At 30.6% G+C, this 24,676-nt stretch overlaps 8 protein-coding genes and 1 non-coding gene across 9 annotated transcripts; 5 read left to right on the top strand and 4 right to left on the bottom strand.

Annotated features, from left to right (window-relative positions):
• Positions 1–94: 94 nt before the first annotated feature.
• DFA_04586 (uncharacterized protein) lies at positions 95–4,995 on the top strand (the record flags this gene model as incomplete). Its single annotated transcript, XM_004360253.1, has 6 exons — positions 95–103; positions 221–3,020; positions 3,060–3,355; positions 3,427–4,507; positions 4,575–4,950; positions 4,980–4,995. 6 exons carry the CDS (start codon positions 95–97, stop codon positions 4,993–4,995), a joined length of 4,578 nt encoding a protein of 1,525 aa, XP_004360310.1.
• Positions 4,996–5,215: 220 nt separating this feature from the next.
• On the bottom strand, positions 5,216–10,225 carry DFA_04584 (uncharacterized protein; the record flags this gene model as incomplete). The annotated part of the gene is made up of 4 exons (XM_004360252.1): positions 5,216–6,455; positions 6,515–7,892; positions 8,367–8,464; positions 10,203–10,225. 4 exons carry the CDS (start codon positions 10,223–10,225, stop codon positions 5,216–5,218), a joined length of 2,739 nt encoding a protein of 912 aa, XP_004360309.1.
• On the top strand, positions 9,338–9,411 carry DFA_04585. Its single transcript has one exon. It is a non-coding gene; the product is annotated as a tRNA-Phe (tRNA).
• A 194-nt stretch (positions 10,226–10,419) lies between the features above and the next one.
• DFA_04583 (uncharacterized protein) lies at positions 10,420–11,238 on the top strand (the record flags this gene model as incomplete). Its single annotated transcript, XM_004360251.1, has 1 exon — positions 10,420–11,238. The coding sequence occupies one exon, from the start codon at positions 10,420–10,422 to the stop codon at positions 11,236–11,238; it is 819 nt and encodes a 272-aa protein (XP_004360308.1).
• Positions 11,239–11,304: 66 nt separating this feature from the next.
• Positions 11,305–12,821, top strand: DFA_04582 (regulator of chromosome condensation domain-containing protein; the record flags this gene model as incomplete). Its single annotated transcript, XM_004360250.1, has 3 exons — positions 11,305–11,821; positions 11,883–12,038; positions 12,100–12,821. The coding sequence occupies 3 exons, from the start codon at positions 11,305–11,307 to the stop codon at positions 12,819–12,821; spliced, it is 1,395 nt and encodes a 464-aa protein (XP_004360307.1).
• A 191-nt stretch (positions 12,822–13,012) lies between these two features.
• On the top strand, positions 13,013–14,418 carry DFA_04581 (uncharacterized protein; the record flags this gene model as incomplete). Its single annotated transcript, XM_004360249.1, has 2 exons — positions 13,013–13,328; positions 13,400–14,418. The coding sequence occupies 2 exons, from the start codon at positions 13,013–13,015 to the stop codon at positions 14,416–14,418; spliced, it is 1,335 nt and encodes a 444-aa protein (XP_004360306.1).
• An 85-nt stretch (positions 14,419–14,503) lies between these two features.
• Positions 14,504–18,451, bottom strand: DFA_04580 (acetyl-CoA C-acyltransferase; the record flags this gene model as incomplete). Its single annotated transcript, XM_004360248.1, has 4 exons — positions 14,504–15,472; positions 15,557–15,756; positions 15,848–15,915; positions 16,245–18,451. 4 exons carry the CDS (start codon positions 18,449–18,451, stop codon positions 14,504–14,506), a joined length of 3,444 nt encoding a protein of 1,147 aa, XP_004360305.1.
• Positions 18,452–18,624: 173 nt separating this feature from the next.
• DFA_04579 (TRAF-type zinc finger-containing protein) lies at positions 18,625–20,110 on the bottom strand (the record flags this gene model as incomplete). The annotated part of the gene is made up of 4 exons (XM_004360247.1): positions 18,625–18,963; positions 19,053–19,142; positions 19,224–19,730; positions 19,844–20,110. The coding sequence occupies 4 exons, from the start codon at positions 20,108–20,110 to the stop codon at positions 18,625–18,627; spliced, it is 1,203 nt and encodes a 400-aa protein (XP_004360304.1).
• Positions 20,111–20,426: 316 nt separating this feature from the next.
• DFA_04578 (uncharacterized protein) lies at positions 20,427–24,535 on the bottom strand (the record flags this gene model as incomplete). Its single annotated transcript, XM_004360246.1, has 7 exons — positions 20,427–20,744; positions 20,829–20,972; positions 21,053–21,559; positions 21,663–21,889; positions 22,323–22,347; positions 22,409–23,001; positions 23,032–24,535. 7 exons carry the CDS (start codon positions 24,533–24,535, stop codon positions 20,427–20,429), a joined length of 3,318 nt encoding a protein of 1,105 aa, XP_004360303.1.
• Between the last annotated feature and the right edge of the window lie 141 nt (positions 24,536–24,676).

Genomic DNA, 24,676 nt, shown 5'->3' with positions numbered 1-24,676 from the left:
AAAGAGATATATACATAGATGTATTAAAACAAACAACTAGATAGTTTCAAAACAAAAAGTAGAGTAACTCATTTACTCATATATATAGAACAAAATGTTAAATGTATGAGTTGTAGTTGTTGAGTGAAGAAGGTGATAGTTTACTTTTGCTTTGATATAGAGTGTTATATTGATCCCTTTCTTTCTATTCATTCTTTCCTCCTTTCTCTTTCTATTTTAGTCAAGAAGATCAAGAAGAGTTGATAGTCTTGGTAAATCATCAACACCTCCAGTTCTATCTCTTAATCAACAACAACAACAACAGAATAATAATAATATATTGCAAGAGCAACAACATGTAACTTTTGATACAAGTTATATTGATAATAATGTAAATAGATCAACAATAAATAATAATAATAATAACAATAGTAGTAGTAGTAAAACACCATCACCAACCTTTTCACCTTCTTCATCATCATCTTCCTCAAATTCTATATTATCTGATCAAATATTAATGGGATCACCACCAAACTTTGATAACATTAATAATAATAATAATAATAACTCTTCTAGATCAACATTAAATTCATCAAACGATAACAACTTATTTATTCAACAACAACAACAACAACAACAACTATCACCAATAGTATCAAGTCCAAACAAATTATTATCACCAAGAAATAATAATAATAATCAAAATAATAATAATAATAATAATGTACCAATTAATCCAATGAATCCAAATACAGTATCACCAAGATCAATGAGTACACCAAATATTCATTCCATCCCGTTACATTCATCACCAAGTTTATTTGCTACACCAAGGCATAATCAAAGAGAAATATCTCTATCTCCTTCTCATAAACTTTGGACACCTTCAAAACAATATTTTAATCGTAATCCCAATACTACTACTTTTAGTGGATTACCACCATCTTTGGAGAATACTTCGACTACTTCGAATACTGGTAACAGTATTCATACATCACCAAATATTATAAAGAAACAACAACAACAAACAACTAGAAAAGGATCATTGGGAAATATTTCTTTTACAAGTTTTAAAATATCATTAAAAGATCAACAACAACAAAAAGATGAAGAAACAACAATAACTGAAAGTGAAGATGATATTGAAATTGAAGATATTGAAGAGGATATTGAATTTGAGGAAGAAGAAGAATATAGTGATGATTCAGACAAGGAAATATCATCAAAAACCAAACCACCATTAAATATACAATTGGATGTTGTTCAACAAACAACAAATTTGTCATCACGATCTTCATCACCCAATTCAATATCACCAAAAGCAATGATTGGTCAACAACAACAACAATTAAATATTTCACCACTTTTGGAATCTGTACAAACAACAACAACTTTACCTTCCTCTTATAATACTCATGCACCTCAAATACAACATCAACATCGAACCAAATCACATTCAACTTTGGGTATTGTAACTGGACCTCAATCAAGTAGTAGTAGTACAACATCAACCACCTCTGGTTTTATTTCTCCAAGACGATCATCTTCTCAACAACCACCATGGTCAAAAAATGAATCATCTACCAATATATTGGATATGAAAAAGAAAGGAGGATCCTCCTCCTCCTCACAGTTGTTGGAAGACAATGAGGATAGTGTTCAACTTGGAAGTAGTGGTGAATTTGATGAAAAGACTAAAAATCTAAAGGATACTAGTACTAGTACTACTAATAGACCACTTGTAGTACATCCAATACACCCAAGTTCAAGAAATAGTGATGGTTCATATAAATCACATAAACATCCTTTATCTCGTGTGAGTTCAGCTCCTGTCATTCAAGGTCCCATATTCCATACTCCACAAACTTCTTCACCAATCAATACATCTCCCCATACTTTAAAAAGAGGTGATGTTGAACCTGTTGTACAAGTAGAATCTGAAGAAACAAAGGATCAATATTATTTGATTCCAAAGGAAAGATATAATGAATTTATGGAAATTATGAATTTACCTGATATTCAATTGGCTTTAAAACAAAGACAAATGAACTCTCAACCAAATCCTGTATCCCAACAAAACCCCGTACCCCAACAACCTCTGGTTTCTCAACTTCCTCCAACTCTACCAGTTGGTACTAAACCAAAAATATCAAAATCATCAAATGTTAATTTTGGATCATTAGATTTGGAATTTCATTCACATCGTAAAAAACCTTCTCAAGACAATTTGCCTACTACAACACAACAACAACAATCAACAGTTGAAAATCCAATACCAACAACACAATTTAAATCACAAGCACACCCACTTATATCTAGAAAATCAACATCTTATCTATTTGAAAAAACAAAACCATTACAACATTTACATGACCGATCGAATCTACATCTTGACCTTGGTTTAAAATCACCTCTATCATCTCCATCACCTTCGCCAAGAGAAAAATTGGCAGAAAAGGAATTGGAAAGTATCAATGAACGAAAAAAGGAAAGACCATCGAGTATTAGAAAGAGACAAGATCCTATGCTTTCTCCTGGAAGTATAATATCTCCATCGGTCACTCCTCGATTAGGAAAGAATAATACCCGACTAGAAAATCCAGCTTCACCATCATCATTATCACCAGAACAAAGATTTCATCAACAATCACCATCACCTCCTGCTGCTGCTACCACTCAAACCGCAACCTCTCCAAGAGGTACAAAAAATTTCATTGATCATTTGGAACAACCACCAACCCCACAACAAGCTCCACCATACCCAAGAGGTATAGTTAGAAAATTATCAACTACTGCTATTCATAAATTAGTTAATCTACCAATATCATCAAATACAACATCAACTACAACATCACAATCAATTTTATTATCACCAAGAAAAATTCAAATTCAAAATATTTTAGATGACAATCAAAATAATATAGCAATTCATGATATAATTGAACCATCACATGCAAATTCTTTAAATATTTTGGCAGCAACAAAACAACAACAACAACAACAGAAAAATGATCATTTTATGATATCAAATTTACCATTTGGTAAATGTCTAACATTGACAATACTTTCAAATCATGAAGATAATCATTTTGTTGGACTTTCTGGTATCGATATATTTGATGGTTCTGGTTCCTTTATTAAATTAAATGAATTGAAAACTAAAATCAAAACAAATGTTCAAAATGATGACCTCGGAGGAGGTGAATCCCCCTCACTTTATGGATATGATCCAAAAACAATTGAACGTACAATTGATCAAGTACCAAGAACTTGTGATGATATGCATCAATGGTTGGCTCCATTTTCAAAAGATCAACCAATTACAATTACAATTCTTTTTGATCATCCTTTAATTATTTCTTTAATTAGAATTTGGGTAAACAAAAAAAAAAACAAAAAAGAAAAAACAAAAATATTAATTTTAATTTTAATTTTTTATTTATTTAGAATTATAATAAATCAAGAATTTATACATATAGAGGAATTAAAAATATAGAAATTAAATTGGATAATATAATAATATTTAAAGGATCAATTAGAAAAGCACAAGGAACACTTCATTCATGTGATGAATGTGCAGAATATTTAGTATTTACAAATGATGAAACAACACTACAATCAATTGAACAAAATGATCCCTATTCACCATCAATTTATCAACAACAATTACAACAAGCAGAACTTTTAGAAGCATTTAATAATAATAACAAATCTGATAATAATAATAATAATAATAATTCTACAACATTTGAATTGGAAGAAAAACAAAGTTGGACAGAATTACAAGAACATTATAGTAAAGTACAACTTGATAAAGATGGTAGACCAATGACATCGGCTCTAAGTTTTAATCCACTGATGATGAAACAAATTTTACATACTCCTTTGATCATTTCAACAACCAATCAAATTAATAATAATAGCAAATCTCAAAATATTCAAAATTTAATCTATCCAAAAGGAAAAACTTTAAAGTTTAGATTTCAATCAACTTGGGGTGATAGATTTTATCTTGGATTGACAGGTATTGAAATATTCGATCATAATTATCAATTGATCAGAGTTGGTATTAAAAATATCAATGCCTCTCCAAGAGATATTAATCAAGCTGGTCATACTGGAGATTATCGTACATTGGACAAATTGGTGGATGGTGAAAACATTACCATCAATGATCAACACATGTGGCTCATTCCATTTTCCTCACAACCAGAAGATCCTACACTCACCATTGACTTGGGTCAAATTCATAGTATTAGTTGTATCAGAGTTTATAATTACAACAAGAGTCACGATGATTCTTCTAGAGGTGCTAAAAATGTAATCATTTCTCTTGACAATATTAATCTATCACCTGATGGATTTGTATTTAGAAAAGGTCCTGGTACAATTGATTTTGATTTTGGTCAAATCATCTCTTTTGCAAATTTTGATAAACAAAAAATTATTATCGATGAAATCGAAAATAGAAAAGAAAATGAAATTTTAATTCCTCAAGATTATAAATCTCCTTTTTTACCTTCTGGTTGTAAGTAAGAAAAAAAAAAAAAAAAAAAAAAAGAATAAGTTTTATTTATTTATTTTCTTTTTTTTAGTTATATTTAAAATGGTAATATTATCAACACATGGAGATAAAACAAAAGTTGGATTAAATGGTATTGAACTTTATGATTATGAAGGAAATTTAATCAAAACGAATAATAATATTGTAGATTTGAATGATCAATATAATCCTACGATTTATCGATTGTTGGATGGAGTGAATAATAGTTTTGATGAAAATCACATGTGGATTACCAATTTTAATCATCCAATCTATAATAGTCTCAATCCAAACAACAATAATGGTCGTAGTAAAAGTAATCCTTTAAATAGTATTTGTATATATTTTGATCATCCAATCTCACTTGCCATGTTGAAAATATGGAATTTTAGTAAATCAACATCTCGAGGTGTTGAAGATTTTGAATTGTATATGGATGATTTATTAATTTTTAAAGGAAAATTATCAAATAACATAGAAAATAATAATAGTAATAATAATTTATCGACGATACCAGACTTTTCACAAACTATATTATTTCATCAGGAATTACAAAACAAATCAAATAATATTTGTAATTCGCCAGTTGCAAATTATCTTTTACAACAAAAACAACATGTTCAATTTATAAATAATAATCAATTAATTAATATAAATTAAATAAAATAAAAATATATATAGAGAGAATTGTATTTATTTTAATTGTATAATAATGGTTTGTAAATCTTGAATAAATGGTATTTTAAAATTTACAATTTGTAATTTTTGGTTAAATGGAATAGAGGAGGAGGAAGAGGAAATAATATTTTCTACATTTGTTGATTTTGGTAAAACTATACTAATATCAACATTTGTAAATATATTTGGAGTCGAGTTGACAAGATGAATAATTAATTGATTGATTGGATCATGTTGATGTTTTGAAATTGATTGTTGTTGATGTAGAATACCAATTTTAATTGATTGTTGTCCATTGTCATTGGTTAATTGTACGATTGGTTCTGGTAATAGTAGACGAATAGATTGATGAATAATTTCTCCAATAGCTTGTTTTGATTGTTGTTCCATAATCTTTGCTAATGGATGAATAGCATGTACAACTCTTTGTTTTTTATCATAAACTATTCCTGCTTCTGATAAATTATCATCAATGATTGATTTAATTGATAATATATTAAAACAATCATTTCCAATTGGTTCAATTCTTGTACCTTTTCTTGTTGGTAAATATAATGATGAAATTGATATTAAATTGGTTTCATCAATTAAATTTAAAATATTATACTTTGAAATATTATTATCATTTATAATAATATCAACATCATTATTAACCAAATTATTATTATTAATATTTGAATATTTGATAGAATTTGAAAAGATTGATTTCTTTGTTGTTGTTGAAAATCCAATATCACCAAATATTAAAATTGATCCTCCTTGTTCTTGTTGATATTTTGTTAATTTTTTAAATATTCCATTATTATTATTATTATTATTATTAGATTCTGATAAAATAATTAATTTATAATTTGATAATTTATCTTGAGTAATATTTTCATCTATAATATCAAATTGATAATGTTTATCCTCTAAAATGGAAATTAAATTAAAATAATCCAATATGTTATCACCATTGTGATAAAATAATCCAATATCATTTAATGTCTTGATTCCCTTGCCCTGTGTTTCCATTGAAATAGTCTTTTCAAATACACTTTTCAATTGTTTAAAAATGATTTTTGATTGATGATTTGCAATTTGAATGGGAAGATCTTTGTTGTTTTCCAATTCAACTCCACATTTTGCATTTAACAACATTGAATAAAATAATCTAAATTTTAAACAATCAAATGATATCTTTTGAATGTTTAATTTAATTAATCCAATGGTTTGATTAATCATTCTATTATATCTTGATAAAAATGAAAATTCCCTAAATAAATATAATTGGTTAATACAATTAATTAATTAGGTTTCCTTTTTGATACAAACAATGAATTATTAAAATGAATTAATTTAATATTTGAATCAAATTGATTTGATTGTTGGAAATGAATAATTTGATTCATTGATTGATTATTTTTGATTGTTGTTCCACCATTTCGAATCAATGTTGATAGGTTTTGTTTAAATGTTGATGATGTATCTTGATTTGTTGTTGAATCTTTACAATATTGACATGTACATTGAGCTGAATCCTTGTCTGTTTGAATATTATCAAAATAGATACCACTAAAAACTCCAACATCTTGTTTAAATCTATTAATTAAATCTTGAATTAAAATATTAAAATATTCTATAAATTCCTTATTATTTAAACATATCAATTGTAATTGTTCTGGTTGTTGTTTCCAATTTGGATTTTTTAATAGGTTGGTATTATCCAATTGAACACTGACTGATAGTGGTGTTGATATATTTGCTGCATTTGCCTTTTTAATAAATTGTTTAATCGTATTGATTTTGTTATTGTCTATTGGTTGTTGATTTGACAATACTTTTTGATTGTCGGTGGTGTAAAATATGGAGCCAGACTTTGTTTTCATTGGGATACATATTGAATGAATGTTGCATTGTTTTAATATTTCAATTTGATCATCTATGGCCAATTCAATGTCATCACTATTGAATCTATCAAAGAGTGAATGACACTGATCATCTCCATCTGTTAAATATATTTGTTCACTTGATAATGTTTTTGAATATTTTAATGTTTCTTGAATAGTCGTTGTAATTGTAGTTGGAGTAGGAGGAATGGTTGGGATTGATTGTTGTTGAGATAAAAGTATTGGTGATGATGATGGTTTGGTTGTTTCTTTTGGTTGTTTTTTTTCTTTCATTGATGTTGTTGGTGATTGTTTAATATCTTTGTTATTGATCGATTCTTCATCCTTGTTGAATTGTTTTCTTGGTGGTCTTGATGATGATGATGATTCTTGTTGTTGGTGTCTAGTAGATTTAAAATTTAAAATGATAACATTACAGTTTACAGCAATGTGACCAATCTTGTTACAATTTGTACATGTCTTGTTGATATCTGGTGTAGGACAATTCTTCCATTGATGACTCTTTTTGTTACATATTTTACATGGTCTTGTAATGGTTGGGGTAGCTGTAGTAGTTGTTGCTGTAGATTCTTTAATCTTTTCTTTTTTTGGTTTCTTTGATAAAGAGGATGATGAATCACTCTTTGTTCTTTCAAAGTTGAATAGAATATTTGTATTGTTTAATAATGCACTACTTGTTAAAATTGGTTTACTAGTTGGTTGTGTTGTAGTTGTTGTTGTTGTTGATGATGTACTACTAGTAGTCGTAGTATTTGTCTTTGCTTTTAATGGAGGTGAGATAGGGTCCATGATGATTGATCTTTCTATGTGATTATATGTATATATCTCTATGTTGATGATGGTTGATTTATTTTTAACAATGAATTTTCAGAGAGAGCTGATCAGTGAGTGTGAATGGGGGGAATCATGCTCGCATTCTATTTTAAATTTTCATTTTTATACACATATTATTATTATTGTCTATTTTATTAATAGTTGCTTTGGTTGTAAGTGTTTAATGGTTTAGAGGACATTATCATGAATGCATAACTGTATGCATTATCTGTTGGATCTTTGGATAAATCTTGTAGAAAAAAATCGACGACTTTGGCAAAGTCTTTTCTCTCGTCGAGCTTGCAAGCTTTGTGAGCTGATGATGATGATGATGACGATCGTCATGAGCTACACTGCTCTCGTAGAAAAGGAAGACCTTTGGTAGAGAGCTTGATTAAATGATTAGTAAATGAATGATTTTGTAATGTAGTACATAGTATGTGATGCGTGTGTTGTGTACATACCTTGTTGTTGAGGTTGGTTAGGTTTCGAGGATCTCTTTTTTAACTTGGCGACTATTTCGTCTCTAATACCCAATGAAACAATATCCTTTTCCGAGTGACTGTTAACAGTGAGTGTATGGCTTTGGTAGTGATGGTTTAAACCTCATCATTATTGCTACTAATTCTAGAGTTGTGGTGCCCCTTTCATTATTATATTATTGTGATCTGTTATATTTATCTCTATTAACTCTAGTAAATAAGTTTAAAATGAAATTTATTTTATTATTTATATCAATATTTAAAACTATAATTTAATATATAGTTAAATTTAATATAAAACAAATAATAATATAAATAATTTAATATAAAATTATAAATTATAATATAATAATATTTTATTATTTATAAGTTTAAAATGGGTGAAAAGAAAGTTGTTGAGGATTCTTTTCACCCATTTTTTAATAAAAAATCGATGTGAAAAATCACCAAAAAACCAATTACCTTAAGATCTTCAGTCTTACGCTACTACCAACTGAGCTAACAAGTACCACATCTTCAAAGTTGTAAGGATTAATTATTCTTCGACATCATTGTCAAATTCATCAGACCTGAGAATTGTGTGGGCTCACATACAAGTGTGTCTGACTGAGTTCTTTACACTTTTATATTTTCTTTCAAACAATTATTTATATTTTTGTTAAAAAATCTCCTGGTCAAGACCATTATAAACTTAACCAACTGAGTTAACAAGGCCCTTGATGATCCCAAACAAAAAAAAAAAGATATTTTGGATATAAAATCACCAAATTTTAGTGAGGAAACCAAAAAAGCAACGGTAGTAGATAACAACTGAGTTAACAAGGCTTGGATGTCCCCAAACAAAACAAGTAATAATATATTTATAAACCAAATTTTAGTATGGAAACCTTAAAAATCGTCAAAAAAAGCTTAGGGGGCTCAAATTTTCAATTATTTGTTTTGGAAACATCCAAGCCTTGTTAGCTCAGTTGGTAGTAGCGTAAGACTGAAGATCTTAAGGTCGCTGGTTCGATCCCGGCACAAGGCAGCCCAAAAGGCACCTGTTTTGATCTTTTCTTTGCTACTGTAAAAGAAGGAATGAAGGAAGGCGTGGTACGCTGCATGCCTTTGGTGTCACTGCGAGAGTGTCAGAGAACAAGGTTCACCCTGCATTCCGAAAATACATAAAATATGAAAAACACAAATAAATAGAAGTCGCGACGAGCTTGGTGGATCATTCTTGTTTCCCCAATTCGTGTAGCTAGTTATAATTGTATATCTATCGTGTAGAGTCTTGTTCAGTCTAGTTTATTGTATCTTGTCAGTTATCTAGTTATCTTGTTTATCATCATTGTCATTATTAGCAGTAGATATTATATACACCATATATAATATGTTTTTGTGATTATTTTCCAGTCATTGATTTTCTCGTTGTTATCGATAGAAACCATTAAAACCATATATTTTAGTAAATAAGGGCCTTTTTTGTAAATAAACTTGTCCACCACGACTACAAAAAGGAAGGTATAAACAAATAGTTTTATAACCTATCATAGTATGTTGTTAAAAAATAAATAATAATAATCTATACAAATTGGATCTATACTCGAAAAAAAAATACATAATAGTGTATATGAATGTTGACGTTTCAACATACAATTTCTTTGAGAGATGGCGGTTGAATATAAAAAAAAAAAACTTATTTTATCTATATCTATCTTTCAATCTCTCAATAAATTAAATCTATCTAAAGCGTCAGAGTGTTTTTTTGTTTTTTTATATGAGTAAGAACTTACAAACTGAAAATATCGATCGATAAAGACTAGAACAACCATATACTACTTTTTGAATATTTCATCCATATTTAGAATAGAATAGATATTTGGTTTTATTATTTATAAAAACAGAAATGATTTATTTGAATAGACCAATGTTGGGTCAAATTATTTATAGAGACTATTTCTTGTATTCACCAATCAACTATTATTTTTATATAATATTATGTATTTTATTTTTCACCTTTTATTCTATTCAAAAGAAATCAAATAACCAAATTATGGAAATCATATCAAATGTCCAATCAATTTTAATATTGGAAATTGATTTTTTCAAAAATACTGTAAAATACAACAACAACAAACCAAATGGTTCAACTGAAATTATTTCAATCAAACAATTTTGTCAGTCATATAAAATCAATCAAGATATTTTAAAAAAAAGAATTACCTCTTTTAATTGTACAATATTGGACTTTTCAATCAAAAACTATCGTCTCTCTGGAAAATATATTGAAAAAACCAGTCTTTTCCAAGGAATCATAATTGATAATAGTCAAGAAAAACTAAAACTTAAAAGATTAAAAAATACATTATCAATTGATCCATTGACAGGTCTACAAAATAGATATCAACTTTATAAAAAGATTCAAAAGTTTTGCTCCATATCAAATACTGACCATTGTGCCATTTATTTTATCGACCTTGACCATTTTAAACAAATCAATGATATTCATGGACATGACAATGGAGATGTTGTCCTCAGATCTGTAGCCAATCGTTTCCAAAAATATGCAGACGAATCAGTCCTACCAGTACGACTATCAGGTGATGAATTTCTAATTGTCAAACGTGACATTGAATCAACTGAACAAGCCAACCAATTTATAAACCAATATTTATCAAATGTACAAAGTGAAAATATCAATCTAGTCAATTGCAAAACCAATATAAAAGTTTCTCTTTCCTTTGGTGGTGTAGTATTTACCAAATCTCAATCAACCATGGTCGACAAGTTGATTAAAAAATCAGACCAATTAATGTACCAAATGAAAAAGAATAATCATAATAATAGTTGTATAATTGATTTTGTAGAATAAATGTACATATTAAATTTAATATATTACTTTTTTGAAATTAAAAAAAAAAAAAGTATGTGAACAAGAATGACTCGTTTACAAGACAATGAATCATTTGCAAACACAATGATCAATCTTTGTCGAAATATTCTAAGTAAACCATCAACAAATATACTTTTAAAGAATAATGCTATAGTTTCATCATCATCGTCCTCTTCTTCATTATTATATATATCAAGATCATGTACAACAACTGCATCTGCATCAACTGCATCAAATACAGATCGAATTAGACAAACAGTATGGATGTTTGGATCATGTGCAGATGGTAAATTGGGAGTAAAGACAGAATCACATAGATCAATACCAACCAAAGTGACACATCTTCCTCCCTTTTTATCAGTCAAAGAAGGAGGTACTACATGGATGTCATCATTTCTACACACCAACGACAGCAAGATCTTTATGTGGGGAACCAACAATCACGGTCAAATGGGTTTACCAGGAAACCAAGTATACAGATACCCAACTGAATCTGAAATGTTTAAAGGTTTAGACATTGAACGTGTTGCATTGGGTAGATCATTTTTATTAATTTTAACTAGTATGTAGAAAAAGAAATAACATGTCATGTGTGATCTCTTTTACTTATATATATTTTTTAGAACAAGGAAAAGTATTATCAATAGGATCAAATGAATTTGGTCAATTGGGAATATCAAGTCAAGAACAAAGAGGAAGTCAAACATTACAAGTTGTACAAAATCTAAAAGATGTTGTTTCAATGCATGCTGGTTTTGATCATTCTTTTGCTGTTACAAGTAAGAATTAAAAAACAAACCAAATATATTTCTTTTACTTAGTTTTATTTACTTTTTCTAGAAAGTGGACATGCATTTGGATGGGGATATAATGTTGAAGGACAATTGGGACAAAAAATAGTAGAATATGAAAGAGTAGAAGCTACAGGAGAAGAAAAACAACAAGATATGCATGATTTACATAAAACGATGCATCCAGATGCCGAGTATAATACACCAACTTTGGTACCTGGTATGGAGGCAATTAAAGTGGCCAAGGTATTTTGTGGTTATGATTGTACATTTTTACTGTCTGCAAGAGGTAATGTCTATGCAATGGGAAACAATGAAACTGGTACATTGGGACTTGGCGAAGATGCAATTGGACGTATTGCAAAAGCAACAAAGGTTCAACTACCCGAAAAGATAAAATCCATTTCATGTGGTGCAACTCATTCCATGTTCCTTTCAGAGAGTAACAAGGTCTATGTTTGTGGTTGGGGTGCTGAAGGACGTCTTGGTCTTGGCAACAATACCATCAATCGTTATGTCCCCACCTTGATCCCATTCTTTGCTGAAAACAGAATCAAAGTTGATCAAGTGTCTTGTGGTGGTGCTCACTCCTTGCTCCTCACAACAGACGGACGTGTCTATAGTTGGGGATGTGGTGAAGATGGTAAACTTGGACACGGAGATGAAGAATTATCAAACGATCCAAAATTAATTCAATTTTTTGAAAATAAGAAACCAATCTTTATTTCTGCTGGTGTTGATACTTCAATGGTTATAACAACTGAAAATTAATAAACTACAAAATGAAATAAATAAAAGAATCACTTTTCTCTGATTTCAAAATCTGACTCCAAAATTAAAATAAAAAAAAAAAAAAACGAACGAATAATATTAGAAGCAATCAATCTCTTTGAGATTTATATTTCTTTTTTAAAAGATATAGAAAGAAGAGAGAGAGAAGAGTAGAGAGTGATCTATAAAAGATGATATCATCAATAACAAGTAAATGTTGTTTAGAATCATCATTTAAATCAATATGTAAAACTTTAATTCAAACCAACATCATTACTACTCATTCAACAAACTTGTTTTCATATAGAAAAGATAATACAAGTAATGATTTATATATAAAAAGAGATTATGCATTAATTCATAGATATGAACCTAAAACATTAGATCCAAAGAAAAAGGAATTGGAAGATTTAAAACAAAAGATTGTTAAACAAAAAGAAGAAGATCTAATAACTTCACCTCGTCAATATCAAAGAGTTGTTAGAAATTATAATATTACTCCTCCTTGTATGTAAAAAGATATAAGATATATATATATATAGATCATATTTATTTACTTACCTCTTTTCTATTTTAAGCAATATATGAAATGGAAACAATGACAAAAGAACCAAAAAAAGTAGAAGGTAGTAAAAGATTAAATGTGGCGGTGATTGGAGCACCAAATGCAGGTAAATCATCATTGGTCAATACTATTATTGGAGAAAAGATTTGTGCGGTATCTAGTAGAGAACATACTACTCGAGACAATATCATTGGTATTTTGACAGAGGACAAGACACAATTGGTGTTTCACGATACACCTGGTATCATTAAACACTTTGAAATGAAAGGAAAGATTAGAGAATTTGTAAATATGGCATGGAGTGTGGTAAAAGAGGCCGATGTAGTATTGTTGGTGGTAGACGCTGGAGCACATCAATCCGAATTCTCACCAACCGTTGGTTCTGCTTCATCTGCTCTAACAACCACCGATACATCTCATATTGTCACTTTGTTGGAATCACAAATGTTGGATCTATTAAAAGAAATGAAAATGATTCAACAACAACAGGACGATATTGATAGAGTCAAAGAATTTATATTGGTTTTAAACAAGGTTGATTTAATCGTTAGAAAAGAGGATCTACTTAGATTGATCAGTCGACTAAACGAAGGATCAATCTTTTCAGATACTTTTATCATTTCAGCAACCAATAATATTCATGTTGGTGATTTAAAGGGTAGTTTGTTGGCACGTGCAGTTGAAGGAGATTGGGAATTTGACGATGAATCAAAGACTGATCAAACTGAAATCTTTCGTGCAAGTGAAATCATAAAAGAAAAGGTGTATGAACGTATGCGTCAAGAAATCCCATACGCCGTACAACAAGCAATGGTCGGTTGGACAAACTTTTCCAATGGAGATCTACGTATCGATCACGATCTCATCGTCCAAAAGGATTCTCACAAATCTGCCATTCTCGGTGCTGGTGGTCGTACCATCAAATCAATCTACCTAGAAGCTAAAAAAGATTTGGAAAAAGTATTTAATCGTCGTGTTCATTTATTCCTAACTGTTAAAGTTAAAAAGAATATTCCTTTAGATGATGATTAAAAAATGGAGAATTAAAAGAAATAAAGAATTATTATTTAATTATTAAACTTTGTTTATTATTTATTTTTTTGTACAAAATATTTTTCTAGTTTTCCTTTTCAAAAACGGCAGCAGCACCCATACCAGTACCAATACACATTGAAACAACACCATAACGAGCATTACGACGTTTAAGTTCATTGTAGAGGGTGGCAGTCATACGAGCACCGGTACAACCGAGTGGATGACCCAAGGCAATACCTCCTCCGTTTGGATTGACCTTTTCCATTGGAATGTTGAGGTGTTTGATCGAGTAGTAGGCTTGCGAGGCAAAGGCTTCGTTGATTTCATAGACGTCAATGTCGGCGAGGGAGAGACCGGCCTTTTTGACGGCGGCTGGGATAGCGGCGGCTGGACCAACACCCATGATGGCTGGCTCGACACCGACAGCAACAAATGATCTGAAAATGAGGGCGACTTGGAGACCAAGACGTTGAGCAGTTGAACGCTTCATGACCAAACAGGCAGCGGCACCGTCACTCAATTGCGACGAGTTACCGGCAGTGGTGCTACCACCTTCCTTGAAGGCTGGCTTGAGCTTGGCAAGATCGGCAACGGTGGTTTGGACACGGATACCTTCATCCTTGTCAATGACAACTTCCTTGCCATCTTCAGTCTTTACAGTGACTGGGACAATCTCGTCCTTGAACTTGCCGGCAGCTTGAGCGGCACCAGCCTTTTTGTGAGACAAGACAGCAAACTCGTCTTGTTCTTTACGTGAAATGTTGAATCGCTCGGCAACGTTTTCGCTGGTTTGACCCATAGTATTGTAACATCCGCTTGCAACTGGATCGTTCATGGCAACCTCATTGAATTGACCTTCCCATGACATTGGGTTCAAAGTCATCGACTCGACACCACCGGCCAAACCAACCTCATAGTGTCCAGCAGCAACAGCAGCTGCAACATTAGCAATAGCTTGAAGACCAGATGAACATTGTCTATTTACTGTCATACATGCTGACTCCTTTGGTAATCCTCCAATTAATGATGCTACTCTAATTTCTGTTGCACCCTAAAATAAAAAATATAAGAAAATAAAAGAAAATGTAAGACGATTTGATTCGATTCGTTTGCTTGATTTGATTTTGTTTCATACTTGAGAAGATCTTGGTAAAACTGAACCCATAACAACATCAGTAATCAATGATGGATCAATCTTTGTAACCTTGAGAATATGTTTAATGACTGGTGCAAGAATATCATCTGGTGAAGTATCCTTGAATCCTCCTCTCTTTGCCTTGGCAACTGCTGTACGGAATGGTGCTACAATTACAATATCATCTCCACTCTTGGCTCCTAAAGAAGTAAAAATAAAAACGTTTGTTTATATATATTAGTCTCTTTTTCTATTCTCTATTCTCTATTCTCTCTCTATGTTTCTTTATACCCTTTGCAGAAGTTGGATTTGAAGATAAATATTCATCTTGATGAACAACACCAGTTGAAAGGTGATTGCTTAAAATGTTAATTCTAGATTCGTATGACATCTCTTTTTTATATAATAATAATAATAATAAAAACAATAAGAACTAAAAAGAGTAAAACAGATAATGAAACCAGGTTGCAGGTCAATTGCAAACAAAAAAATTAATGAAAAAAAAAATAGTGTCAATTTCACTGACACTGTCAAACTCGCTACAAACATCCAAAAATGGAAACAAGTATCATTGATTCTTTTTTTTTTTTTTTACCGGTATACGGTTAAACCCGAAATTTCATTCTTTATTAAAGGATATTTCAATCTCTCTCTTGAATCGATTTATTTATTTATTTTTTCTATTTACCATAATTTTGGAGTAATATTAAAATATCTAATTAAAATAATAATTGGATAACAAGTTTTCCAAAAACTATTAATAGAAGGATCAAGAGGATCCGATGACATGAAAGTATATTGTGGTAAAGAGTAGTGCACTTTTTTTCCATTTGGATGATCCAATAAATGAAAAATATTACAGTATTGTTTTGAAATGTACGATTGTTGAAATAGAGTTTGAAAGGTTGCCACACTAGCAGATTCTAAAGTACTTGACAGCCAAGGATATGAATTTAATAATAATGATTGAATAGACATATTTCTTGATATACATAATTGTTCCAAAGTTGGTTCTACATTTTGAAATACATTGTCCATGAGGTATTGTAAAATCTCTGGTGATTTGTGGTATCGTAGACAATTGTCGATTGCTTTTTTAGTGAAAAGTGCAGGGTTGCCAATTGATACCAAGTATTTGATCAAATCCAAATCTTCATTGTGACATGCCCAATCACCCAATGGATGACAACATTGAATCGATGATTCAAAATACGACTTGAATATTTCGATAATCTCTTTTGTTCCATGATAAAACGATGGTCTATTGGTAAAAGTATTACTAAACAGTTGGTTGTAGGTCAATGTTGGTGATTCATTGTTTTCAAGTTTGAATTGTAAAACCGATACCATTCTTTTTGGTTGATTCTTTTTTAAATGTTTAACTAGTGTTGGTATCTTTTCAATCAACTCTTTATCTCCATTCCAATAGACCAAAGAATTTGCTATATTATTTAAATCTATAATTTGATTATCAACTGCAAATTTTAAACATTCCAAATATCCTCCACTACCATCACTACCACTACCATCTTTTTCTTGTTGTTGTTTTCTAGTTGTATTATACCAAAGTAATTTGAGAGCCAATTTATTTTGTTTGGTTTCTTTGTCTTCCCGAGATGGATCGATTCTCATTAGATTCTTGTAAACGTGTTGCATCATTTTAAGATTACCGGTTTCAATGGCCGACAGAATCGATACTTTTTGAGAGGTTGGTAGTTTAACTTTGTTTGTCAAATGAAGCATTGTCGTTAAATCTCCTTTTTCAACCAACTCTGTTGGATCAAATACTTTATACGCCATATTATTATTTAATAAATATTCTACCAAATCTAATCTACCATTATTAATATATACATTTAAATTAAATTTAAAACTTATCAAATTTGAAGAGGTTGATGATAAGTTTTGTATATATTCTAATATATTTTTTGATAATACAATGTCTTGAAGGAATGGTGTTGGTGTTCTAATATTTTTGGTTGGAGGAAGAGCTGATTCATGTTTTAATTTAAATAAATCAATTATAAAATGAATAGTTTCTAAATTATTTGAAGTGATTGCTGATATGATTGCCTCCCAATAACTATATTCATCACCTTCTTCATTGTATATACCATCACCTCGGTTATAAATAATTTCGATGGCTCTATGATTACTTGATCTGATGGCATGATGGAATGCTCTATTTGCAACCAAACTAGAGCCGACAATGTGTGTGTCGTCTTGACTCTTTTTAACAGTTTCCAACGTACACACTTGAACCAAATAGCAAAGTGAATCTATTCCAATGTCACCTCTTGAAATGGCACTATAAATTGGACCAAGTGCATCATCTTTAAATGCCCAATTGGTAGTTGTTGTAGATTTAAGATATTTGATAATATCAAGACCACCAGAAGGACCATTGATAGCATCAATAATGATTGAGTCGGTTATAGTTGACCATTTTAATTCTTGTGCTAGGTATTGAACCATCTCTAGATTTGAGTGTCTGGCAGCCCAACTAATAGCATCTTGTGATATTAAGATATTGTATTTATCACCAACATGTGCACCAAAGAATTCTTCTTTTACCTTGTCTAATCTTTTATGTAGATACTTTAGAATATCTAGACGATTGACATAGGCAGCCGTATCAATGGGACGTATGGGAATGTTTGAAGAGTATAAATTGGATGATTGATTTTTAATTGCATGTGAGAGTACTGCAAAGTGTTGATAAGCAAACTTGTGCAAAGAGTATCTCAGCATCTCTACATTTTGCTCTGCAATTAATACATGCAATGGTCTAGACACACTTTCTTGCCATTCCAAACTATTCACCAATTCCTTTCTACATTTTAATATCTTTTGTAATAAATAATGATTCTTTAAAGTTATTTCTATAAATTCCATGATTAAAAAGAATAGAATATTAATCACTTTTAAAAGTACTGGGTGTGTGCTTTTTGAAAAGAAAAATCAGAAAATAAAAAGAAAAAGACTTTTAAAAAAAATATCTATTTTTATTTTTCTCTTGGGCTTGAATGTATTAGTATTTGATTGACTTTTGATTTTGTCCAAAAAGATTAGTATGTTTGTGGCAGTGGTTTAGTGTATGATAATACACCGATGGTAAGCTTTATCTTTGTTTCTGATTTTCTTTGGAATGCACTCATTGATGAGATTTGTAAAAATCGGTTAATTTCCTTACTCATTTTTTTTTTTGTGAAGGGTGGACCATCTTTCTCTGTTACTTCAATAGTGTAATTGATTGCTGCAGGTTTGTCGATAAATATATACCAATTCATTGCACCTGAAAGGTTTCTCCCAAAATCTAAATAAAAAGTACAACCTCTTATTTGGAAACGATTTGATTTCCAGGTACTGGCTTTGGGGTCACTTGGAATAATCCATTCCATTGATTTCTTGTTTATTAATAATAGAAATAAATCTAGTTAGATTTGAAACATCAAAAATGTCTTGTAATAAATAAATAATATTAATATTAACATACCTTTTTGATACAAAGATCTAATTGTGTCTCTAAAACCATCATATCATAATCCAATTGCTCGATTAGATTGTTTAGCTTGTCGTTTTCCTCCTATATTTACACAAAAGATCGAGAGAGATATTGATTAATACAATAAAATTTTTAATTGATTTTTAAATCTCCTATATATACCTTTAATTCCTTATTATTTTGATTTGTTTTAATTACAAGTTGAGCAATATGCCAAGAAGCCTGAGCATGAGCGTCCATATATTTTCTCTTGTCCTTTTCTTTACATATTTCATCACCAAATGGGCAACCTATCATTTGATCGGGACAAGTTTGAATATGATCATCTCTTGTTTTTCTCGGATAAGTATCTCCACAACCATTTAAACACTCTTCATTTATTTCGGGACAAAGAGCAACAATATGACCATTCATATTCACTGACTTTAATGTTTCCTGACATAAATCACATTTTACCAATCGATGAACACATCCTTTTTCATGTACATCTAATTCCACTCTGACCAACTCTACATCACAGCCATCATGTTGACATAAATACTTATTAAATGGACATGATTTCTGATGACTCTCTGATTGCTCAATTGTGGTTATTTCATTGCATCCTTGTTGATCAAGGTATTCTTCCCATTTGCCATTTATTAATCTAAAATGGTTTTCACAATAGACCTAAAGGGAATGAAATTTAAATGTATTTTATTATTATAATTTAATGCATATTAATAAATTAATAATAAATATTGAAACCATTTAAACATGATTTTATTATTATTATGACATACCTCTAATTTTTTTACACTGTTGTTAGCTACCAAACTTTTACTCAAGCTCTGTAGGTTGATTGGTTCACCACAATGACATTTACTACCCACTTTTTCAGTCAATGGCTTGACACATTCTAAACATGCAATGTGACCGTTAGAGCATTGTCTAGTGTCGAATACCAATCCCAAACAGAGATAACATGTCAAGTCTGTGTAATCTTGATTAACCAATCTTTCCTCCATCGAGATAGATGATTCTACAAATATACTATTTTCATCTGCCATGTTTACAGGTTTTAATGTAATGTTAATTATTATTATGAGTGAGAAAAGAACAATGAGATTGTTGTGTTATCAAATTAATTTGTTGTTTGATGTAACATAAATATACAGAGTGAGATATGTATATCCAAGTGGGTTTAAGCAAATCAATCAATATACCCCACAATGAGATGAGAGATTATTGTTAACACACTTCTTAAATATATTGAAACACATGTGTTTCATTATTGCACTCTGACATAAATGGATGAATTGGAATGTTCATCCAATTTGAGTGGGAATGTTGTTGCAAAAAGATTAAAATTGTTGTGAGTTTATTTTATTTAGTGTATGATAATACACCGATGGTAAGCTTTATATTTGTTTCTGATTTTCTTTGGAATGCACTCATTGATGGGAAATGTATAGATTGTTTAATTTCCCGACCCATTTTTTTTTCTGTAAAGAGTAGACCATCTTTCTCTGTTACTTCAATAGTGTAATTGATTACTGCAGGTTTGTCAGAATTAACATACCAACCCATTGCACCAGTGGTTTTCAACAAATCAAAATAAAAAGTACAGCCTCTTATTTTGAAACTATCTGATTGCCAACCACTAGAGTTAGGGTCACTTGGAATAATCCATTCCTTTGATTTCTTGTTTTATTAATAGAATATATTTAGTTGGATTTGAAACAACAAGATGGATGATGGTGTGCAATAATATTAATATTAACATACCTTTTTGATACAAAGATCTATTTGGCTTTCTAAAGCTATTTTATCTTTATCCAATTGCCCGATGAGATTGTTTAATTGGCTACCTAAAGCTATTTTATCTATAACCAATTGCACCATTAGATTGTTTAGTTTGTCGTTTTCCTCCTATATCACAAAAGATAGAGATAGTTAATAATACTATTATAATAAAATTTTAATTGATGTTTAAAGGTTTCCTTTAATACCTTTAATTTCTTATTATTTTGATTCGTTTTAATTACAAGTTGAGCAATATGCCAAGAAGCTTGAGCATGAGCGTCCATATATTTTCTCTTGTCCTTTTCTTTACAGATTTCATCACCAAATGGACAACATATAATTTGATCGGGACAAGTTTGAAAATGATCATCTCTTGTTTTTCTCGGATAAGTATCTCCACAACCATTTAAACAGTCTTCATTTACTTCAGGACACATAACAAGTAAATGATCACTCATATTCAATGACTTTAATGTTTCCTGACATAAATAACATTCTACCAATTGATGAACACATTCTTCTTCATGTACATCTAATTCCACTTTGACCAACTGTGCATCACAGCCATCATGTTTACATTTATACTTGTTAAGTGGACATGATTTCTGATGACTCTCTGATTGTTCGATCGTGGTTATTTCGTTACATCCTTGTTGATCAAGGTATTCTTCCCATTTACCATCCACCAATCTAAAATGGTTGGCACAATAGACCTAATTTAAAGAGAAAGAAAGTTAAATAAATAATAAATGGGCATTTATTGTTTATATTAATAATTTAAAAATATCGTCATACACATACTTTTAATTTTTTTACCCTATTGTTGGCTACCAAATTTCTACTCAGGCTCTGTAGGTTGATTGGTTCACCACAGTGACATTTATTGCCCTCTTTTTCAGTCAATGGTTTGATGCATTCGAAACATGCAATGTGACCAATAGAGCATTGTCTAGTGTCATTAACCAATCCCAAACAGAGATAACATGTAAAGTCTGCATAATCTTGATTAACCAATCTTTCCTCCAACGTGATCGATGATTCTACTAATAAACTATTTTCATCTGCCATGTTAATTATTTAAATTATTATTGTGACATGAAAAAAAGAACAATGAGAATGTTGTGTCCAAATTAATTAATTTGTTGATTCAAAAATATTACAGGTTGTTTTATCCAAGGGTTTATGCAAATCAATCAATACCCCAATAAGAGATTACATATATATCCACCACACATAGCTTGAAATTGTAACCTTGATAATAACACTTCTTTCTCAATCTTTATTATTAGAGGCAGCTGCATCAATGGGTCTTAGTACTGCAAAGTGTTGATAAGCAAACTTGTGCAACGAATACCTTATCATCTCTACATTTTGAGACATGCAATGGTCGAGACACACTCTCTTGCCATTCCATCATTGTGGTGTGTCAAAATCATTTCTTTTTTTTCTTTTTTCTTTTTCTATTTTTAGGCATACCAGAGAAGACCACTTGATCTTCTTTCTTTAATAAAAAGAAGGCTATTATCATAAAAAGATAATAATTTTTTATGAATTAATAGTACATAGATTGGGTAAGCTTGCCAATACCCAAGATCACCTCCAACTCGAACGGGACATGTAACTCGGTTGGTAACCTCTGGATTGAGTGGTTTCTCTTTGGGGGATACAATTTTAAATTGTTGTAATGCGTAGTAGATGTTTTGGTATCGTTGAGATTTATAGGCATGTTCAAGGCTGTTGACTGATGAGACAATGGTTGTTTTGGTTGACCAGTCTACCACTGCTGGAAATAAAAATTGTAGCGAGTCTAGTGAAATGAATCGAGCCGTCAACATTTGATCACCAAATGACAGTGGAATGGGGAATACGTTACTAGATAGATACTGTAACACGTCACATGACTTGTTGTAATATAAACATATATCTATAGCCTTTTTAGTGAAAAGGTTTGGATTACCAAGTGATACTAGGTATTGTACTAGCTCCAAATTGTCACTTTCACAAGCCCAATCTCCCAATGGTTGATCACACTCTTTTTTGTAATACATTTCCACAGTTGGCGATATTTCAATTAATTCCTTTACACCATGACTAAATGGTTGTCTCTCTGTAAAAGAGTTTGAATATAATTGTACATTTGTCAATACTGGTGACTCTATATTTTTTAATTTATGCTCCAATATACCAATCAACTTTTTTGGATGTAGTTTTTGAAATAAAGGTAATAGTTGTGGAATCGTATTGAATAAATCTTTATCTCCATTCCAATAGACCAATGCATTTAATATATGTCTAACTTCTACAATCTTTGTATCTAATGCAAATTTTAAACATTCCAAATATCTACCACTACCATCTATTTGTTGTTTTCTAGTTGAATGATACCATAATGATTTTACAACAATTTTACTTTGTTTAATTTGTTTATCTTCTCTTGAAGGATCAGATTTTGCAATTTTGTTTTCATAAACAAATTGAAGGATCTCTGGATTACCAGCTTCAATGGCCGATACTATAGATACTCCTTCACCCATCTTTATACCAATATTTGTGATCAAATGTTTCAATACTCTAATATTTCCTTGTTCTACCAAATCTGTTACATTTTGTCCAAAGACCATAAATAGATTTTTAAATTTTGTTATAGTATCTATTCTATTTTCTTTAATGTATGGATCGATTGATAGTTGAATTAAAGATTGAATATCTTTATGATTGACAATATAATCCAACATTTGGTCAGAGAGGGCAACATTTGGTAAAAAGGGTGACGCTATATAGGCACAATGTTTAAAGTGAGGAGGTGGCGATGGAAACTTGGCAATGACATGGTTGACGGTCTCTATCTTGTTGGAGGCAATGGCAGACAATAACGACTCGTGATATTTGTTTTGGTCACCTGGATGATGAGCACTCTTGAATGCCCACATGATATCAATCATCTCCAAATCACCAGATCTTAGAGCACAATGATAGGCTCGATTTTGTATTGGTGGTGTTCCAAGTAACCTCTCTGACCCAAACTCTGCCACATCCAATATACACACTCCAACAAGATACTCTAATATCTTTTTCTTTCCACAATGAATGGCTTGGTAAATTGGACTTGTACTATTATCTCGATAGGTATAATATCTACCTTGTTTCATTAAATATTTTATAATTTCTAATCCTCTTTCTTCAAGTACTAGATCATCAAATCCATCACTGACGGTTGGATTGATTGCAGACAATATAGCTTGTTTGTTCCAATTTAGGTTTACTGTACTTGTTAGAAACTTGACCATTTCAAAGTTTAGGTTTCTAGCAGCATAGTTGATAGCGTCGGATGTTTGAATGAGTGCTTTTGTAAACCTGTCAGACTCTTCTTCTTCTTGTGAAAAGTAGTTGTGCAAGTAGATTGCAATGTCTAGACGATTGGCAAAGGCAGCAGCATCGATTGGTTGTATTGGTGTTGCTGACGAGCTCGTCTGTGACCTCTGCAATGCAAACGACAATAGTATAAAGTGTTGTTCTTTGTACTTTGACAATGAATATTTTAACATATCAAACTCTCCATTTGCAATCATCAAATGTAAAGGTCTCGACAGACATTCCTTCCAATACCATGTCTTGTACAATTCATTTCTCTCTTTAATAATCTTTTTAAAAATATATCTATTTTTAAATATTAATATTTTAATATCCATTTTTTTGGAATATAAATAAATAAAGAGAAGAGAAAAGAGATAGATAGTTTGAACAAACTAAACTATCGTCGATTCTTTATTCATCACATGTTTTATAAAAAAAAAAAAAATTCAAAAATGAAGAAGAACCTGAGATCGGAT

Source organism: Cavenderia fasciculata, assembly GCF_000203815.1.
Source record: "Cavenderia fasciculata unplaced genomic scaffold Scf_Dfasci-G-o-33e01.r1-3, whole genome shotgun sequence".
In the NCBI taxonomy this organism is placed as follows: domain Eukaryota; phylum Evosea; class Eumycetozoa; order Acytosteliales; family Cavenderiaceae; genus Cavenderia; species Cavenderia fasciculata.
This window is presented reverse-complemented; position numbering and strand designations above follow the sequence as displayed.